Source organism: Crassostrea angulata, unplaced genomic scaffold (assembly GCF_025612915.1).
Source record: "Crassostrea angulata isolate pt1a10 unplaced genomic scaffold, ASM2561291v2 HiC_scaffold_113, whole genome shotgun sequence".
NCBI classification, from domain to species: Eukaryota; Metazoa; Mollusca; class Bivalvia; order Ostreida; family Ostreidae; genus Magallana; species Magallana angulata.
In genome coordinates, this window is record NW_026441668.1 from 107,637 (window position 1) to 130,609 (window position 22,973).

The following is a 22,973-nucleotide window of genomic DNA, read 5'->3' on the forward strand; positions in this document are numbered from 1 at the left end:
CATACTAGCAGCCCCCCCCCCCCCCCCCCCGGATTAGGAATTTCCTGATTTGGGGGAAAAAAAATTGGGTAAGGAAATTTATTTTCGGAAGTATATAGTATAGGTTTACTGCCCCCCCCCCCCTCCCCCACGGATTAGGATTTGCATGATTTTGGGAATTAGGGTTTTTCTTAATCATTTCAAAATAATAGTCTAGCCCCCCCCCCCCCACTTTCAATTTGCCCCCCCCCCCCCCACTTTCAATTTGCTTCCGACGCCAGTGAATCATGATACAGTTATACATGTAGTAAAGTCTGAAATGCATGTAAATAATTAAACAATTATTAGACTCAAACTCCAAGTGTGTTTTACTTGTTATTGTTATACTTTCATGTTAAATACTGAAATCTGATTGGTTAAGACGCAGTTAATAATATTTTCTATTACCCTCAGCGTTAGCAACGCACTTAGCAACGGGTAACATTAAAAAATGTTACATGCGCGAAAATTATGCGCGTACGGTTCGCTGTAGAATTCACGTTATTCCTATATAAAAGCAGTAAACATTTCTTAAAAATTAAGACATTCAGTATAACAAAATAAATAGTGCCTGTTTGGGAGGATAACAGTTGAAATTGACACCCCTCGAAAACCATTGTCAACCTCCGCTTCGCGTCGGTTGACAATGGTTTTCTCGGGGTGTCAATTTCAACTGTTACCCTCCCAAACAGGCACTATTTATATATTATCAACTGTAGAATTAAAAAGAAAATTGTTTGCTTAATTAGTTACTGTACCTAAAGGTTCATTCAAATGATAACTAAAGGATTTAAGAAGGAGTCTTACCAAATAGGTATATTAATTTATTGAGTGTATTAAGTAAAACAGTTGAAATTGACACCCCTCGAAAACCATTGTCAACCGACGCGAAGCGGAGGTTGACAATGGTTTTCTCGGGGTGTCAATTTCAACTGTTACCCTCCCAAACAGGCACTATTTATATATTATCAACTGTAGAATTAAAAAAAAAATTTTGTTTGCTTAATTAGTTACTGTACCTAAAGGTTCATTCAAATGATAACTAAAGGATTTAAGAAGGAGTCTTACCAAATAGGTATATTAATTTATTGAGTGTATTAAGTAAAATACTTCTTCATACACTGTTTGCGATATACAACTAGCTAGATTATTTTTACTAAACAATTATAATTTACTTATCAGTTTTACTAACTCAGGTACACACAAATTGAAAAAAAAATCCTGCCGGGCTCCAGTTATAAACTCACGCTTCGTACTGTGTATATGTTATGTAACAGTCTTTTGTTCACTCCTGACAGAAAAAAAACCCTGCAATCCACACAGAATATACAGGAAAATCACAGAGGAGGTCACCTGGACAAAGAATGTATACACATGTATACACGTGCCCGAGTACCTAAGATTAATGATTTCATCATATGCATTAAACAAGATAAGACATCAGTTTTTCTTTTCAAATTCAATTAATTACTTAGTAACTTAAAGGTTTTTAATCGCCTTATTTTCCACATTTGAAGATAGTTACATGTATACATATAGTTTCAGTCACGCTGAAACCTTACTATATATTTTAGTATGTACAGATTCATTATCATTAGGCTAGAATTAAAATTAAACCTGTTGCAAATAAATGATATCACTATTAAACTCAAAACAATTTTATCAATAGTTTCAGCAATGCGTAAACCATTTGGAATCTTAACTTAAAGTTTCAGCATACTTAAACCTAGCGGAAATGTTCTGAAACTGATTGATATTTCCATAATAATTAACACAACTTTTCACACGATTCAAATTTAGTTTCTGCATTGCAGAAACCATCAGGAATCTTAGACTAAAGTTTCTGCTGACTGAAACCTAATGGATACTTGCTGAATCGATATAATGGTTTCCGCATTGCGGAAACTATACACGAAACTTCAACTTCAAGTTTCAGCAAGGTTTCCATATAGTTTCAGTTTTGCTGAAACTTGATTTTTCATCCAGTGTTTAGTAGTGTTATTGGTCTACAATTTTTTTAAACAAATTTACTTTTACCATCTTTTGGGATACAGGTAATAATTCCTTGTTTCTGTGTGACTGAGAGTTCCCGAACTTTGTACCCATAATTTAGAGATCGAACCACAAAATGTCCTATCTTGTTTCAAAAAACAGTTATTCAATGTTTGTTAAAATTTCATTTAGATTATAGTCAGATTTATCATCATTTTTATTATATAAATTCTTATAAAAACTTTCAATTTCATTCAAAATTTCCCTTTGGTTTGTAATTTCTTTCAAATTCTCTTAACGTAATTTTTTGATATAACTGAAGACATGAGAATCCTACTTTTATTTTCCTTCAGAGCCTATGTCTTCTGACTAATTTATCAATTAACGTGACACATGTTTTTTTTTATAACCACATCAAGGATATACTTCTAACACAGGGCGAAAAACAATCTTTAAGCAAGTCCTTAAAGGTGGCTTAAAGGTGGCGTAAAGGTGGCTTAAAGGAGATACAATCTTTAAGCCACCTTTAAGTCACCTTTAAGCTGAGCTTATAGGTCCTTAATGTCCAAACTTCTTTAAGTCACCTTTAAGCCATCTTTAAGCTACCTTTAAGCATCTTTAAGTGGCATTTACGCTCCCTTTAAGTTGTCTTTAAACCATCTTTAAGTTCCCTTTAAGTCAGGTTTGATCAAACTGAACAATAAAAACGTATAAAATGCAGAAGCTCTTTTATAGGTATGGGAGGGGTGATCCGAGTGATGATATAATTTCCAAGGAAGGAGAGGGGATGTTCCAGGCGGTTTTATTTTTCGTGCCATTAAACACATATCGCTATCATCAACACCGCTCCGATGGACACAGATTGCCGTTATAAACTTCTTTATAAATTTTTTTTCAAAATTATACAAAATTATTGTAGGGTGAGCGCAGTCTCTGTATCTAAATTTGTGTATGAAATTATATCTAATTATGTTTGTTTCCTATTATAAATTAATCGGTGAAATCTCTCTCTCTCTCTCTCTCTCTCTCTCTCTCTCTCTGTCTCTCTCTCTCTCTCTCTCTTAGTTCATCCGGTTCTTAAACAAAATAAAGATAATGAACCAAAACTGCATGATTTAATTTAATAATCAGTTGAAGGTATGTATTTTTTTCAATTTTAATTATTTCTAGGTCTAATTCTAGATCTACTAGATACATATTAAAGATGAAAATACTCTCAACTGCCTCTGTTATATCGGGCAGGATATTACTGCTTTGTTTGTCTAGACATAGTTTTGTTTGTGTATGTCTAGTTAAAGTCTATCGTTTGTCCAACTTAAGAAAACCCCCGGAACTAACACAGAATACACAAGATATACACAACAGTTGTGTCTTGTGCCCAGGTGCATGTTTGTGTATATCTAATTAGTCTATTGTTTGTCCAACTTCAGAAAACCCCTGGAACTAACACAGAATATACAAGATATACACAACAGGTGTGTCGTGTGCCCAGGTGCAAGTCAGTGTTTCTAAAGGCGTTGAATCTTAGTATGTACGTGTATACGATAATTCTAGTGAATAAAAGTTTATTTACATTTGTAATTCATTTTCAAAGAATTATTTCTCAACTCTGTGTTTTAAAATGTTACGTCTACAAATTAAAGATACATGTATGTAAGAGTAAAATCTAGAGGCTAATTAATTCCTGTACCGGTGATCATAAATAGGGGTTAATTGTTTAAATATATGTATAAGAGTAAATATGTCACATACCCGGCCTGGTACATCATACAATTGTATGTACAAGTATATGTATACATCATTTGCAATTGCCACATGCAGTAAATACGTCACCCGTTATTAGTAATATTGTATGTTATAGAATTGATAGTCTAAAAATCATGTATACAAGTACATGTTTAAACATACTAGAACGGCGCCGTGATCATGAAAACCGGGAAAATTGCGTAGAAATAATACCATAATAGTTTCAATGCATTTAATAAAAGAAATGATTTCATCTTCTTCCTTGCATTTCATTTAGCTGTGAATAAGATGAACGTTTATCTACTCGGTTTAAATTTATTTACTGAATAAGCCTAACGGTTTCCATTATGGTATAATATATTTTTTTTCACTGAAGACCAAACTCCGTATTTCATTCTAAATATATGCATGCATGTAATTTATAAATTAGATATGATTGATTGTTACAATTTGAATGGAAGTCAAAATCTTTACAAGTAAAAAATACACATTGAATACATTGATTCAATATCCACTGATATATAGAATATAAAAACTTCCCTAATACATAAGTAGCCGTGGCGCAGAGGAAGCGAGGTGATGCTGGTAAACGAAGGGTCCCGGATTCAATCCTTGTCTTGGGCGTTTTGATTATTTTTTTTTCATTTTATTTTCTAAAACAAAAACCGTTTTTAATACCTTTTCTTTCATTATCATATAGTTAATATATTTTGTTGGTAAATTAAGCACAATATTGAATTAAAAGATTTTTAATGGCTTAAAGGCGGCTTAAAGGTGGCTTAAAGATGGCTTAAAGGTAGCTTAAATGTAGCTTAAAGAAGTTTGGACATTAAGGACCTATAAGGTGTCCTTAAAGGTGGCTTAAAGGTGGCTTAAAGACAGTCTTTAAGCTGCCTTTAAGCCATCTTTACGCTTTCTTTAAGCCATCTTTAAGCAACACATATAGCTTAAAGGTAGCTTAAAGGTGGCTTAAAGATCGTCTTTAAGCTACCTTTAAGCATCTTTAAGCTATCTTTAAGGAGAACTTAAAGATGGTCATTCATCCTGTGGAACTTGCTCTTACTTTTAGGTTGACATATCAATTCCATAACATTTTTGAGTGATTTCCATCTATCGAAGCAAAACATTCATCGTATCTTAATTCGCATGTCTTGCTTTTTTAATTTTTGATCTAGATACAGAAAGCACACCATAGTTATTTTAAATGGACGGAAACGTTTCTTAATTTGCTATAAAAATTAGAAAAAGCGTACGTTATATAATTTAATCCAAATATTGTGTTGTTTGAGGCTTTTTTTAGACTTTAAAGCGTGACATTTATTCTGAGGTAAAAACCTTGAAAAAACGTAAATGCAGGCCTTGGCGATGACATTTTTCTATCATATAAATAAAACTATACACATTGTATTTTTATTATTCAAAACAATTCAATCAAAGTTTCATTTTGAATTGAAATTGAACTTAAAACACGATGTATCATTTTAAACAACACAAAAACAATGCTTTAATAGTGCACATATAATTTCTTAACGACTTTTGGAGGCAGATTTAACAGAAAAATGAAACATATGCTATACTCTTCGTACGTTAACAATTTAAATATTATACTTAAACAACTTTTTGAACTAGCAGTAATAAATAGTGACACATCAGAAACTCTTCTGTTGACATCTGCACCATTTTTAAAAGTTCACGTTTTATGTCTAAATATTCTTCTGAACATGCAAAAATCAGTGGAGAATATTTTGAGCTTGTGATGTTCTCATCTGCTCCATTATTTAACAGTCAACGTGTTATATCTAAATGTCCTCTTGAACAAGCATCAATAAGCTGGCAAGTATCGGTAAATGTAATATTGACATCTGCTTTATGATTTAACAGTTCACGAACATAACATAAACGTCCCTTTTAAACAAGCATCAATGTATCGGGAAATATCAGAACATGTATTATTGTCATATACCCCATGTCTTAACAATTCAAGTACTATATATAAATGTCCGTTTGCACATGCAGCAATAAGGGGTGAATTATCAGAAACTGTCAGATTGACATCTGCCCCATGTCTTAACAATTCAAGAACTACATTAAAATTTCCTTTTGTACATGCAGCAATAAGAGGTGATTTATCAGAAACTGTGAGATTGACATCTGCTCCATGTCTTAACAATTCAAGAACGACATTTAAATTTCCTTTTGTACATGCAGTAATAAGAGGTGAATTATCAGAATATATAACATTGACATCTGCCCCATGTTTTAACAATTCAAAAACTACTTTTAAATGTCCATTTGTGCATGCAACAATAAGGGGTGATTTGTTGGAAACTGTCATATTGACATCTGCCCCATGTCTTAACAATTCAAGAACTACATCTAAATGTCTTTTTCCACATGCAGCAATAAGGGGTGAATTATCAGAAACTGTGAGATTGACATTTGCCCCATGTCTTAACAATTCAAGAACGACATTTAAATTTCCTTTTGTACATGCAGCAATAAGAGGTGAATTATCAGAAAATATAGCATTGGCATCTGCCCCATGTTTTAACAATTCAAACATTTCTTTTAAATGTCCATTAGTGCATGCAACAATAAGGGGTGATTTGTTGGAAACTGTCATATTGACATCTGCCCCATGTTTTAACAATTCATGCACTATATCTGAATGCCGTTTTTGACAAGCTGTAATAAGTGGAGTACTATCATTAACTATGATATTGACATCTGCCCCATGTCTTAACAATTCAAAAACAACATCTAAATGTCCTTTTGAACATGCAGCAATAAGGGGTGAATTATCAGAAACTGTGAGATTGACATTTGCCCCATGTCGTAACAATTTAAGAACGACATTTAAATTTCCGTTTGCACATGCAGCAATAAGAAATGCATTATCAGAAAATATACCATTGGGATCTGCCCCATGTTTTAACAATTCAAAAACTACTCCTAAATGTCCATCTGTGCATGCAACAATAAGGGGTGATTTGTTGGAAACTGTCATATTGACATCTGCCCCATGTTTTATCAATTCATGCACTATATTTGAGCGCCATGCTTGACAAGCTGTAATAAGTGGAGTACTATCATCAACTATGATATTGACATCTGCCCCATGTCTTAACAATTCAAGAACTACATCTAAATGTCTTTTTGCACATGCAGCAATAAGGGGTGATTTATCAGAAACTGTGAGATTGACATCTGCCCCATGTCTTAACAATTCAAGAACGACATTTAAATTTCCTTTTGTACATGCAGCAATTAGAGGTGAATTATCAGAATATATGACATTGACATCTGCCCCATGTTTAAACAATTCAAAAACTACTTTTAAATGTCCATTTGTGCATGCAACAATAAGGGGGGATTTGTTGGAAACTGTCATATTGACATATGCCCCATGTCTTAACAATTCAAGTACTATATCTAAATGTCCTTTTGCACATGCAGCAATAAGGGGTGAATTATCAGAAACTGTCATATTGACATCTGCCCCATGTTTTAACAATTCATGCACTATATCTGATTGCCATTTTTGACAGGCTGTAATAAGTGGAGTACTATCACTAACTATGATATTGACATCTGCTCCATGTTTTACCAATTCATCCACTATATCTAAAAGTCCTTCTTGACAAGCTGTGATAAGTGGTGACTTATCATTAACTTTGGTATTGACATCTGCTCCGTGTTTAAGGAGTTCATTAACTATATTTAAATGTCCTTGTGAGCAAGACGCATTTAAAGGTGAGTCATCACAGTGTCTGACATTGACATCTGCTCCATGTTTTAATAGTTGACGTATTATAGCTAAATGAACTTTTGAGAATGACAAATGGAATAATGTATCATTAGAAAGGTTTTTTGCATATGCTGCTATGTTTAGCAGATTAAATTTCATAGCCGAATAATTTATTTTACATGAAGTAGTAAGTGGTGATCTACCCGAAACTGTCATGTTGACATCGGCTCCATGTTTTAATAGTAAACCTATTATATCTAAGTACCCTTTTGAACATGCAGCAATAAGGGGTGAATCAGAAGAAACTTTGATATTGACATCTGCTTCATGTTTTAACAATTCAAATACTATATTAAAATGTCCTCTTGAACATGCAGCAATAAGTGGTGAATTATCAGAAGTTTTAATATTGACATCTGCTCCGTGTTTTAACAATTCAAGTACTATATCAAAATGTCCTCTTGAAAATGCAGCAATAAGTGGTGAAATATCAGAAACTTTGATATTGACATCAGCTTCATGTTTTAACAATTCAAGTACTATATTAAAATGTCCTCTTGAACATGCAGCAATAAGTGGTGAATTATAAGAAGTTTTAATATTGACATCTGCTCCGTGTTTTAACAATTCAAGTCCTATATCAAAACGTCCCTCTAAACATGCAGCAATAAGGGATGAATCATCAGAAACTTTGATATTGACATCTGCTTCATGTTTTAACAATTCAAGTACTATATTAAAATGTCCTCTTGAACATGCAGCAATAAGTGGGGAATTATCAGAAGTTTTAATATTGACATCTGCTCCGTGTTTTAACAATTCAAGTACTATATCAAAACGTCCCTCTGAACATGCAGCAATAAGGGATGAATCATCAGAAACTTTGATATTGACATCTGCTTCATGTTTTAACAATTCAAGTACTATATTAAAATGTCCTCTTGAACATGCAGCAATAAGTGGTGAATTATGAGAAACTGTGATGTTGACATCTGCTCCATGTTTTAACAATTCAAGTACTATATCAAAACGTCCCTTTGAACATGCAGCAATAAGGGATGAATCATCAGAAACTTTGATATTGACATCTGCTTCAAGTCTTAACAATTCAAGTACTATATTTAAATGTCCTTTTGAACATGCAGCAATAAGGGGTGAATTATGAGAAACTGTGATGTTGACATCTGCTCCATGTTTTAACAATTCCTTTACAACATTCAAATGTCCTTTTGAACAAGCTGCGGTGAGTGATGAACCACCAGAACCTTTGTTGACGTCTGCTCCATGTATTAACAATTCATTAACTATATTCAAATGACCTTCCAAGCAAGAAGCAGTAAGTGGTGAATATGTACAGTTTTTGCCATTGACGTCTGCTCCATATCTTATTAGTTCGCGAATTATATTTAAATGTTTTTTCGGACAAAAATCTACGATTTTGGCACCTTCACTTTGTCTATACTGACGTGTCTTTTCATCATAATGAATTATACACGAAGCAGTAAGTGGTGATTTGCCCGAAACAATCATATTTACATCTGCTCCATGGTTCAAGAGTTCACATATCAAATTGAAATACCCATTTGAACATGCAGCAATAAGTGGGGAATTATTAAAAATTGTGATATTGGCAACCGCTCCATATTTTAACAATTCAAGGACTATATTCAAATGTCCTTTTGAACATGCTTCAAGAAGTGGAACGTTATTAGAAACCATGGCATTGACATCTGCTCCATGTTTTAACAGTTCACGAACCATATCTAAATGTCCTTCTTTACATGCAATAATAAGTGGTAAGTTGTCAGAAACTATGACATTGGCATCTGCTCCATGTTTTAACAATTCAATAACTAAATCAAAACGTCCATTTTCACATGCAGCGATGAGTGGGAGTCGCGTACTGTTAGCCCGATTGACATTTGCGCCATGTTTTATCAATTCTCGTACCGTACCTACATTTATATATTTATTACAACAAGCAGCAAAAATAGGTATACGTAGACAGTTTTTGATACTGACATCTGCTTTATATTTAAAGAGTTCGTGTATCATATCTAACTGAACTTTTGAGCATGCAGCATATTTAGATTCATCTGATAAATATCCGGTATTTACACCTTCATCTTGTCTTAACAGATTGTTTCCCGTATGTTTAAAATCCATCGAACATGCAACAAAAAGGGGTGAATTATCAGAAACTTCCATATTTACATCTGCTCCATGTTTCAACAATTGACGTACAATATCAAGATATCCCCTTGAACATGCAGCAACAAGGGGTGAATAATCAGATACTTTGATATTGACATCTGCTTCATGTTTTAACAGTTCAAGAACAATATCAAGATGTCCTTTTAAACATGCGGCAATAAGGGGTGAATCATAAGACACTGTGATATTGACATCTGCTTCATGTTTTAACAATTCAAGTACTATATCAAGATGCCCCTCTGAACATGCAGCAATAAGTGTTGAATCATCATAATCTTTGATATTGACATCTGCTCCGTGTTTTATCAATTCAAGTACAATATCATAATACCCTTTTAAACACGTGACAATGAGTGGGGTCTTATAATTGTCTGTTATATTGACATTTGCTTTACGTTTTAACAATTCAATTACCATATCAAAATATCCTTTTAAACATGCAACAACCAGTGATTTGTCACAATAGCTGTCGTCATTTACATCTGCACCAAGGTTTAACAGCTCAAGAAGTATATTCGTGTGTCCCCTTTTACTTGCAACAACAATCGGTGGATCAGACATTTTCCAATAATCATCATCATCATCATCATCATGATCATCATCATCATAATCACCATAAAAGCTGCCTTTCCACCATGATTCAGAAAAAAGGACATCTTTATCACAATATGGAAGTAAAGTTTGGAAAGTCAGAAGGTCACCACTATAACAACTAAGATTAAGTAGGCGGCACTTTTCAAGTAAGACTGGCTCGGTACCAAAAGATTCATTACTTTTTTCAGAGCACAAATCAGACCATGATTCATCTTCTGACACACCACATCTCCCTCCACTGTTTTCCTTGATTTCTGATTCATTTCTTTTATTACAATCTGTTCCCTGTACTGTAGTACAAAAGTCTTCCGATCGAATGTTGAAAGGAGTTCGAAATAGGTCATTGACCGTTTTTGTGTTTTTTAATATCTCAACTATGATAAACTGTAAAATTTGATTGTGTCCATAGAATATAACCCAGTCAATGGCACGAGTATACGTGTAAAAGTCATCATCTTCGTCGATCCATTTTGACTTCATGAGCAAATTATAGCTCTTGCTCGAGAAAAATTGTTTTTTAGATGTTTTTGTTTGTTTAACTTGTTTTTCTTTTAACTCTGACAGAAATACGGTGAACAACTCTGAATAAGGCTTACTCTTCATCACATCCAAAAACTTCTGAAGCACCAACGGATGTTTTAACGCTTCGTTTTCAAAAACATTAAACAACTCGCCTTTATGTACATCTTCAAACAAACGATCAGCAAGTAAATGGTAATGGGACTCCTGTAGTTTTATACACAAATCATGCACATATTCTTCGTCAGCAACTGTATCACTGCCTTCCTTCGCATCGACTGTTTGTTCTAATTCGTCTTCTTCTCTTTTACGTTTCCTACATTTGTATTTGGCTGGTTTGATATAATTAGCAATGTAATCACTATCCATATATTGCAAAATTAGCTCTGGAAAGTGACAACCAAAATGATAGGCAATTATTTCAAGCATGGAATCGTGAATAAATTTAAACTCCCTCTGACTTTGCTCAGTGTAAGTCCCTTCCATTTCAGTCAATGCATCAATAAAATAAAAACTACAGGTCGTAGGGTCAACTTTGCATCTTTTTAAAACTTGGAACCTCATTTCATCAAAATACGTCGTGGTTTCTTTGTTAATTTTTTTTTCTGACAATGAATTTTGATTTGTCATTAATAAAACTAATGACGCATAATGAACCTTGTTTCTTGTTTTCATGTTGTTGAGAAGTTCCAATATACATGGAACAGGTGAAATAAAAAACTGTGGCCCATAATGTTTTAACTCTTCCTTTCTTGAAAACAATTTGCATAGATATGGAAAACTTTTCGATATTTTTGACAAAGTGTCTGCTGATAACAAATCTTTATCTAAGTTGTATTTTGCAAATAAATCATATTTATCTTGATCATTTAAAGCATTCTCTTCGCTGTGTAACTGAACTACGTGTTTTTTATTGGACAAAATGGATCCTGAGAAATCTTCATGTTTAAAAACTACCTCCCGGCATGTCATAAGAACCTTGGTTTCTGGCATTGTAGGTTCATTTAATCTATTCTTATACATGGTGAGCTTCTCAAGTTCCTTCATGTCAAACCCAAACACACCTAGAACATCATCAATAACAAACACTTGTGGATTGTGAGGGTCACAATACGTTTCAATGTCCTTTATGTCTTTGGTTGGTAATATTTCATACCCGTCTTTCTCTTGCAAAAACAGTGCGATATGACGGGCTGTAGCTGTTTTTCCTGAGCCTGGGACACCAACAAACATCACAAACGGATGCTGTCTAACTTTGTTTAGCATCGCGTTAAAGTTGTGGGTTTCAACAAAAAAAATGTCATCTTCTTTCCATTTAAGGACGTCCTTTTCATATATAACTGAGAAAAATAAATCAAATATGAGCTGTTAAAAACAAACAATTTCTAAATTCAATACTTAACTGCAGTATCTACTCTCGGTGTTTAGTAATTATAACATATCAACATTGACAGAAATAAATCAAAACATTGATATGTCAAGAACCAGCAATTGTGAAATCAATCGCACAAAGATGATGATTAGGGTGTGTTTAAACTTCGGATTTTCCAGTATATTTTTTTTCGATTTTCTGATTAAATAAATCTTTGTTAAGGACTTGTGTAACGATTGTATAAACCATTTAACTCTTACATTTTACGTTTGTCTGTAGATTGCATGTCCTTGCGCCAACTTACCAGCTAAAACACACCGCCATGTGCCATATTTTATTCATCAGAAAGGAGTTAGTGACAATGATGAAAATTTATATTCATAACCTTTTAATCTTAAAAATTATATCTGTGGGGGATGCACACTACCTTATTGTTCTGTTTTCATGTTATAATTGTTACTACCTCTTAGAAATTAAGCATACTTCCAAAAAATGTATACAGGGGTGGTGATGTGTCAGGTGTTTTTAAACTGGATTGGAACGTTACACAGCAATGAGCGCACATGTTATAGCAGACCCACAGCATAGAAAAACGTTATTTGTATTGAAGCATGTTAATTACATGCAACAATGAGGATATCCATCCATTTATTTTATCAACTAACCATCTCATTGTACCTTCCCATTCTGTAGGTTGTATTGCATTTAACATGAACCTCGTATCGAACCTATTGCTGTATTTTGGGTTTTGTTTATAATGTGTTTGAGTTTTTCATTAAGCTGGTTCTATATAATTTAAAATCTTTATTATATTTTCCTTATTTTTAATTTAAATTTCAATTAAATTCAATTAATTATAATCATTTTAGAGAATTTTACCTTTTATATTCCAAGGAAGAACTGTCTTCTTCATTTCTTCGACATCCCCTGTAAAATAAAATTATGTGTGAAACATATTTTTTTATGTTTCAACAAACATCTTTCTTGCTTTGTAACAGTGCATATAAAAATACCTGAAATATCTTTAATTTTTTCATGGAGGTCAAGAAGCTCTTTGATATTTTTTTCGCTTTGTGTAGGATCCATGGTACAAGTTTTCAGTTCCTTTACTTCGTCCTGGTATTTAGTAGAACTACCTAAGTAGTTCTCTAACTCTTTAACAATGCCCTTAATGTCTTTGTATTTTATTTTAAAGTCTGTATCGGAGATAGTTCTTTCCGTATTGTGTCCATATTCATTTCTTATCAGACGAATCCGTTCGATGTTTCCTGACACACTTCTGTCTCCGGGATGTGGGTTGTTTCCCCATTTGTTTAAATGCGGTTGGATCGAGCACATATTCCGTAATAAAAAGTACAGTAACGTAACATCGAATTTTAGGTAATCTTTACTGTAGACGAGTGTCTTTTGGTGTTGGTTGATCAGTGGTTTCTTTGTTTTAGCAATATAAGCTCTGACTTTTGTTTCCAAATTGGACGGAGAAATTTCCTTTCCAAGAACATCACGTAGTAAGTTAGTGCATGGACCCAATATCATCTGTGCCACACGAGCCAGGTTTGTGTTTTCTCCAGTTAATTTAAACTTTGAATTTGACATCTTTCGTTCTTAAATAGTACAATCCAAGGGATTCTAAAAATGAAATTAAAAAATATTGTTTCTTTTGTAAACATTTATTGATATTATTACAAACATAATTCTCTTTTCTTTTTATATTAAACTGTTTGAATTATGATTTACATCCCTATAATGTATAACAGTCATATGATTATTTTAACAAATATTGTGTCAGTAAAACAATTAGCCAAACGTAAAAGTGATTTTGCTGATGAACATTTGTTTTGTATATCATCGACATTATTGTCGTCGTCATAAGCTTTTCACATTTTATCTTCTTTTCCAAAAACACTAAGCCCATAACATACTTAAGATTTCAGGTTTGTTGCAATAAAAAGTCAGATTACTTTAAAGGGAAAGATAATTCGGAGAGGGTGAAAGTAGGATTGGGTACTACAAAAATCTTCTGAAAACCAAATATTATGCGTATCAAAATTTCATTTTCCTGATATAAGTAAATTCAAGTTTGTTTAAATCTTTATCACCAGGGAGTCAGAAAAAGGGTTCACAAGTTATAATAAAAATCAGTAGAAATCAACAATTAAATTATACTTATGAGGAACTAAAAGGCTATACTTTGTTAAAATATTGTATCAGAAAGCTAATACTGTGGTTTCATTAATATTCAAGTGTATCAATTTTCGTGGATAAAGTGAAAATCACAGTTTCAAGGAAACGTTAATTCGTGGCCAATGGCCATTTCAATACAAAATGTTAATAGAAATTGGGTTCTAATGAACATTTAATTTCGTGGATCAACTTAACAACAAAATCCACGAAAATTGGTATTCAACGAATATTGATGAAACCACAGTATACCGGTTATTATTTTCAGTACACGCATCAGCAATATGTATCTGTCGGACCTTTTTTGATGTGAGTATTGCGGAATGGAAGAGGAGTTGGATCATGATTTCATGAAATTGTATTCTTCACATTAAAAAATAGTAACGATTGGCATTTTGGTGTTTAAAAAGAAGTTAAAAATGTAAAATTGTTAACGCAAGACGCACGACACACGACGACGGACGAAGACCATATGCATGAGGTCACCTGAGTGACACAGATGATTTAATAAAACCGACATATTTTCTGAATACTTCAGTCAAAATTGAATCTGAATGTGAAATTGCCAGAGTCAAACGCCATGTTCAGTCTCAATCTCTTTCTCTCAGGTAATTGCAAGGCATCAAGCCATTAAACAAGAGGCCCATGGGGCCACATCGCTCACCTGAGCAACAATGGGCGTTCAAAAGATATTGTGCCATATGGTCTCTCGGTAGAATAACAAACAATAATGTCAAGTATTCGAATTTTACACTTATTTTTGCATACACGTAATCTTTGACATTGTACCTTCATGAAATACTATTTTTTTACCAGAATAAGAAAATCCTACGCAAGATATAAAACTAAACATTTGGTAGGGGTACACTGTTAAGTTGTTAACTTCCAATTCCCTATATTTTCGTTCTCCCCTCGCCCTCCCAACTTTGTTAAGCGATCAAAATATATGAGAGCATATAAGTACATTTTTTTCATCAACTACTTACTTGTTATTGTATTTTAAAAAAATATATAATAGTTATTGTATTTTTTTTTTAGAATCCTACATGTATAGATGTGAAGAAGAAAATTGTATCTCAATGCGCTCAATTTCTCAAATTAAAAACATTCAAAAATTTAATGTCTTCTCCATTATAATTAAATGACTGTTATTTACCTCGCGAACAAACCATGACAATTTTCCGCTGTGATATTTTCTTAGGAATAGCGATAATTATTTTATCCCTGCAACAGAAATGTGTCAGAACTATGGAAACCGTTTTAAAGATGTCGTTTTTATTTACTCGTGTCTGAAAAACTATCAAAACTGATGTAGATTTCATATTATTAATTGTATAAAGAGGGGGCCCCAGAGAGTAGGTATATACAGACTATCATTCTTTTATTTTGTTTGTACAAGTATTTAACATACTCTAATTCATATAGAATTTCTAATGTTCAACCAAAATTTCAGCGTCAATCGTAGAATTATAAGCAAGATACAGAGCTCACAGTTCCCCTAGGTTTGAGTCATATTTTGTTCACATGCGTTTTTTACATTAAGCTTAAAAATTTTAACTTGGTATTTCCTATTCGGCATTTAAAATGGAAAAAAAAAGAATGACCTAAGATTTCCAATTCTTTTACTCACTCAAGACCAGTTCACTGGTATTTGAGGTTCAAAATCAGTTTATACAAATGTACACAAAAACAGTCAAGGATCACATGTACAGTAGGAGTAATAATGACGAAAAAAGGTTAAGTTTACAATACAATAAGTTGGTAAAGTTGGTTTCTGGAAGAACAGACTTTGAAAATTTTCTTAATAAATATTGACATTTTTTTTTACTTTTTTACTTTTTAGTTTTTAAGATCTGTTTACAAACATAGAATTGTGAGCAAATCTCTGTATCTTGCTTATAGTTCGAAGCTTAACACTCAAATATGGTTAGTAAATAGAAATTGTAAACAATTAAACACAAGAAACATGCACTATAACAAATAAAGAACACAATCTATTTTTTCGAAATGAATCATATATATACAAAGTCTATTTAAACTGAATAAACTCGAGAAAATGCCGAGCATCTGAACAAAACCTATTGCAATAATCTACCATTACGCAAAAGATAATGCCGAATTACCGATAGAATGAATTGTATTTCAGTACCCCTACATCAGATTTTGCTTAATTTGCGCAGGTAAAAAGTTAACTGTTTAATTTACCGGTCTCTGTTTGAATTGATACGTAAAAATCACGAAATACAGACGAGAGTTCCTAGGTTACAAAACATAATTAATGAAAACGAAACGAAAATCAGAACAAGCTAACACCAACGTCATGTGTGAAAACTGTCAACGCATTGGTATATTTAGCCTCAATTTACTTCACAAAATCGGCACCAATATATTTTGCATGTTTCAAAAATTTCCCTTTATACGCGAACTCTTGCATAACAAGCAAATTCATCATAGTACGATCGACCCTTTTTCGTATAATGTCATGGCTGCTTTGAACAAAGAACCTCGTTTTAGAAGTATGGAATACGAGTCTTGGTAAAATGGATATGCAAACCCGGGCCGTGGCAAAATAAAAGCCGGGGCCGATCGGCAATTGTCAATTCCCAATACGCATTATTTTGCGGCAATATTTACAGCGAATACAAATATTACTGGTTCATCAAATATCCTGAAATTTTAATGAGATTGGCAGATTAATAACAAGTCTTGCCTTCCCATTTTACCGCATGACGAACCCAAGCTGAAACACGCCTTTCCTTTATTATTATTTTCGTAATAACTCAGATTTGAAACAGAATTAGACCTTAATTTTTGCACTTTATATATTTCTTACCATAAGAATAAGTATGCTAAACTATGTTGAATTGAACTCAGTAGTTCTTGAGAAGAAGATTTTTAAAAATGCACCCCCTTTTTTCTACAGTTTCAAGGTTTTCTCCGCTTTTAATACAGATCGGACTTTTATTTCTGCAATTTATATTCGCCATACCATAAGGATGCTTTGTGACAAATTTGGTTGAAATGGGATAAGCGGTTTTAGAGAAGAAGTTCAAAATGTAAAAAGTTTACAGACGGACGGACGGACGGACAGACAGACGGACGACGGACAAAAGGTGATCAGAAAAGCTCACTTGAGCTTTCAGCTCAGGTGAGCTAAAAAGAGGGGAGTGATTTTTTTTTATTCTAAAATTACTTTGAGTGTGACCTCAATGAGATATTTACAGTATATAAGAATACAGTTTAGAATTTGTACATGACCCGCCTTTTAGAGAAATTCAATTCAAAAATATATGTGGGAATATGTGGGCGATCTTAAAGAGTTGGCATAACAACAACTGAAACAGCAAATATATAAGAGTTTTCGACGATGCGTAGGTTAAGGGTATGGACGATTTTAATTAGGTGAGCAATGCGGCTCATAGGCCTTTTGTTTAATTAGGTGGCGTAACGTTTATATATATACAAGTTAACGAGATAATTTAGTTTGCATCAGGTTGTATTACAAATTAGAGATAACATTTGTTTAAGAATATTCACATATAACGTTTATTGACATTCTAAATACGATGGAGATAACAGCACACAGTTACTTATTTCTAACAATACAAACAAATCTAAATACAATCATATGCAAAATGTTACCTAAAAAGCAGATTTATTTTCATTTTTTTTTAGTTAGTGTTTTTATAATAAACAAGTCTTTAAATAAATGATTGAAGAACTGTTGCAGAAATTACTAATTACTTACTGTTTTCCCAATTATGTTGAAAGGAATCAATCTGTTTAGTGTAATTATCCGTTAGTTTGTTCTACCAGGTAACTTATTTTTAGTTTTCAGTTTTAACTAATATGCAATCAGATAGACATTTTCGTTTTAAATACCGAACTCATCATTACTACGGAAAGTCGTAGGGTACCCTCACAATGTTTCAGGACTGTTACAGAAATTACTGTTTACTTACTGTATATCCAATGATGGTGAACAAAATCAATCTATGTCATACTATTATCCGTTAGTTTTTTCTGCTTTGTAACATTTTCAGTTTTATTGCTCAACTATTATCCATTTAGTTAGGTATTTTCTTTTAAAATGCCGAACTTGTCATTACTATGGAAAGTCGTAAGGTACCCTCACAATATTGCAGAACTGTTGCAGAAATTACTAAGTACCGTATATACTCGCCTATAAGTATTGCTTATAAGTCAGTTGCCCTTTTTTAGATTTATTTTGAAGATTTTGCCGTTGACACTCTTATAAGTCCGGTAAATTTTCCTGGATAATCAGTCTACATATTCTTAATCGCAAAACCCCCCACATTTTATCAAGCATAACTTAATTGTAGATTAAAACTGCTGTTGTGTGATCCCTCTGTTATCATTTCTAGATGCAATGCATTTTTAAAATGTTGTCTTACGTGAGGACATCTATCTTGTGGTTTATAAAATTTTTCGATTATTGATTCATTATAAACAATAAATAAAATGACAGTGTTTTTATCCCCTGCTGACTGACTAGGGTCGATGGTCTGTGATAGCTTGTATTGTTTCAAGTGCATCTATACCTATGGCTACCAGCACCTCAGGCGTAAATAATTGACTGTTTAAAAATACTATTAAATAAACCTTGCTTATATTTTTGATAAACAGTTTCAATGCAATTATCAATTTGTTTATCTTCAACTTATTATAATATCATGTATAGGGATCACAAGTCAAAAGTTGCAAGCAAAATGGCACCCGGAAAATAGCGTGTTTCTGTAATACACATTATTGTTATCCATATAAATCTTGAAATATATAACTAAAGAACTATTGCAGAATTTACTAATTACTTACTGTATTTCCAAAATATGATGCTGAAAGAAATCAATCTATTGCATACTATTGTCCGTTAGTTGTTCTGCTTTGTAACATGTTTAGTTTCATTGATCAACTATTATCCAGTTAGTTAAACATTTCGTTTTAAATGCTGAACTAATCAATACTATGGAAAGCCGTAAGGTAAACTCAAAATATTGTAGAACTGTTGCAACTGAAATTACTAAGTACCGTTTACACTTGCCTATAAGTATTGCTTATAAGTCGGTTGCCTTTTTCAAGATTTATTTTGACGATTTTGCCGTTGACACTTATAAGTCGGCTAAATTTTTTCTAGATAACCAGTCTACAGATTTCCAATCAAAATAACACATTTTGTAAAGCATTACTAATATCTTAATAAAAATATTATTGCTTGACCCCTCTTTTATCATTTCTAGATGCAATGCATTCTGAAAGTGTTGTCTTCAGTGAAGACAGTTATTTTGTGGTTTATAATAACTTTCGATTTGTGATGTCGTCATTGTTTTTGGTTATAAAACACTGATTAAAATTTGGTATAAAATCTAAAACTATTTAAAATACTATTCAAAATAAAATGATAGTAATTTGATCCCATAATTACTGTTTAAGATTGTAATTAGCCCCTTTAAAAACTGATGTGTTAGGTTGTGTTGTTTTAGGTGATATGTCACCTACGTACAGTCACCAATGTAGCTATTAACACCTCAGGTGTATTAAATTATGAAAAATAATAACAACTAGATACGATATCTTTACGAGTAGCGAGTAGGTGTTCCGTTAAATTTATAAACGATACGATTAAAATATCACTGACATTTCAGAATTCCCCCTCTATCACCCCCTTTTAGATAATGTATATAATGGTCAATATCCTTCAAAATGCTTAATAAAGTGTTTTCTTTTTCACATACAACACATTAGAGATTTAAGGTTTTAGTCCCCTAAAATCCCTAATTACGTGATAATTGGGTGTAGCTATGAGTTTAAAAAACTGATATTGTTACGATCAATAACTTTGTTTCTATAATGCATTTAAAAATCTTGATCGTTTTTAAGGTATGTGTTAAAGACTTTCCGAGTGTCTTGGACCCTAATTAAAGGAGACAGCCCCTTTTTCATGAGTTTATTCGAAAGGTCCCACGAATACTAACATTTTTTGTTCTTACACCTATCTTAAACTGTTGTTCATTTTTTAGATACAAATGAATGAATACATTAGCGGCCAGTCCTCTAGATCCTTAATGGGGACATACATTAGTGTGTTGATAATTGGAATCGATTAGAGTTATCAATACATTTTCATTTCTACAATGCTTAACAAAATATGTCTCCTCTAGATATATTCCGTCAAAGTTTAAGTACTTTGGCCCCTAAAAATCCCTAATTACATAATGAGTGGGATTGGCAATGATTTTACCTGATAAATATTGTTACGATCAACAACTTTGCTTCTATAATGTATTACATTTATCATTTTTAAGTTATTTCTTATAGAATTTACGAGGGTCTTGGCCCCTAAATAAAGGGTCCAGCGCCTTTTTCTTGATTTCGCTCAAAAGTTCTTAGGAATACTATTTTTTTTCTCACACTTATCTAAAATTGTTGTTTATTTTTTAGATACAAATGATTGAATATTTAGCCCTCTAGATTCTTAATGAGGACAGACATTGTTGTTTTGATTAGTGAATTCAATTCAGAATCACCAATGCAAACATTTTCTCTTCTTCATTGCCTAACAAAATATGTCTCCTTCTTTGGATATATTGCGTCAAAGTTTAAGTACTTTGGCCCCTAAATATCCCTAATCACGTAATAAATGGGCGTGATATTGATTTTTTCTGATAAATATTGTTAGGATCAACAACTTTGCTTCTATAGTACATTACAAAATCTTAATCATGTTACGAGTGTCTTGGCCCCTTAATAAAGGGACCAGTCCCTTTTTCTTCATTTAATTGGAAAGAACGTTTGGTTCTCTACCACTTTTGTTACATGTATATATGTTGTAACAAAATATCAACTGATAAAAAATACAGATCAAAACGTATGAAAATTTTGAATGAAAATCCATACCCAGTTTTCGTGCCTAGGCGAGCTCCAAGAAATGGCGCCACTGGCGTAAAACAACATAATAGCGCACAACTTCAAACTATAGACTACCTATCCTGAAATATTGTATTCAAATCTCTCATAGATTCTGAGATCAGCTCTGCACAAAATAGGTCGTAAATATAGAAAATCGGCCGTAACTCGATTTCAAATTTTCATATAGAATTAAAACTTCTGGCAATCATCTGTGAAAAAATGGTCAAAATCGGCCGAATAGGTTCTGAGAAATCGGGTGCACAAACTTTGTGGAAAAAAATAAGAAGAAGAAACCGTACGAAAACAATAAGGTTTTTCGTTGGAAACGGAAGACCTTAATTAAACGATCTTTTTTAAACAGATCAGCATTTATTAATGTGTTTAATTTTTAAATATTAAACAGAAATTTCTGTTATTTGATCCCGCTCAATTGCTTTTAGGCACCGTGTTTTTCAGTTTTCTATAAAACAGAGTTATATTTCTCAAGATTAATAACTTTTTGACGCCATTTTTTAAACACTCATTACAAATGGCTAAAATAGCTCAAAAAATATTTTAAATGTTACTGAAAATAAAATGACAGTGATTTTATCCTCTGCTAACTGACTAAGTTTGGTAATTAGCGTCGTGAACACTGTGATGGCTTGTGTTGTCTTTAGTACTTTTATACCTATATCTATTAGCTGCTCAGGCGTAAAATTTGACTGGTTAAAAAAAATTTACAATCAAATAAAACCTTGCTTATATTTTTGATATATAGTTGATACTTTCAATGCATTTAATGTGTGTATCTTTACGTACTTAAAAAAAAATTGTCATGTATAGGGATCGCAAGTCAAAAGTTGGAAGCAAAACGGAACCAAAAAAATAAAGGGTTTCTGTAAAAAACATTACTGTTAACCATATACGTCTTTAAATAATTATGTAACTAAAGAACTGTGCAGAAATTACTAATTACTGTATTTCCAATGATGCTGAAAGAAATCAATCTATTTTATACTATTGTCCGTACGTTTTTTCTGACTTGTAATATTTTGTTAGTGTCATTACTCAAGTATTTCCTATTTAGTTAGCCATTTTCGTTTTAAATGCCGAACTTTTCAATACTATGGAAAGCCACAGGATACCCTCACATTATTTTTGCGTTTCCTTTGCTTTGTAGTTGACCGAAATAATTATTCAACCAAACACTTTCCTTTCCTGAATAATTTTGATTTTAACTTTGTAAAAAAATTTTATTCCCAACATAATTAATTTTGATCGTCAAAGCATTATTGTGCCTTGGTTCAAAATATTAAAAATGTCATACAGCAAAAATTTTGATCTATTTCGGAGTCAACATTCTAATGACCGTAGCCAGAGAAACATTATATTTATTTTTGGCAGGAACAATAACTTTGGTTCAAACTTAACTATTATAATCTTGCAGCGAGTGAAACTGCAACATTATTATTTGCGCTCTTGAAAAACAAACGCTTTAAACAAGGAAGAACATGCAATTGTAATTCTTGCAGACGAACCTGAAAGTTTTTGATTTGGACACTTTAATAAGAAAGGACATGCGATGGTAATTCTTGCAGACGAATCTAAAAGATTTTAATTTGGACGCTTAAAAAACAAACGCTTTTACAACAGATGCACATTTCAAAGTAAGTTTTCATT

General features: G+C 32.6%; 1 protein-coding gene across 3 annotated transcripts; it reads right to left on the reverse strand.

Annotated features, from left to right (window-relative positions):
• Positions 1 to 1,003: 1,003 nt before the first annotated feature.
• On the reverse strand, positions 1,004 to 22,327 carry LOC128169275 (uncharacterized). Of its 3 annotated transcripts, none has more exons than XM_052835436.1 (4): positions 22,270 to 22,327; positions 13,217 to 13,832; positions 13,083 to 13,130; positions 1,004 to 12,171 (listed from the first exon to the last, which is right to left on the reverse strand). In XM_052835436.1, exons 2-4 carry the CDS (start codon positions 13,797 to 13,799, stop codon positions 5,639 to 5,641), a joined length of 7,164 nt encoding a protein of 2,387 aa, XP_052691396.1. In that variant the 5' UTR covers positions 13,800 to 13,832; positions 22,270 to 22,327; the 3' UTR covers positions 1,004 to 5,638. The 3 variants fall into 3 exon arrangements, with proteins under 3 accessions (XP_052691396.1, XP_052691394.1, XP_052691395.1); XM_052835434.1 differs by lacking the exon at positions 22,270 to 22,327 and adding an exon at positions 19,221 to 19,336; XM_052835435.1 differs by lacking the exon at positions 22,270 to 22,327 and adding an exon at positions 18,133 to 18,245.
• Between the last annotated feature and the right edge of the window lie 646 nt (positions 22,328 to 22,973).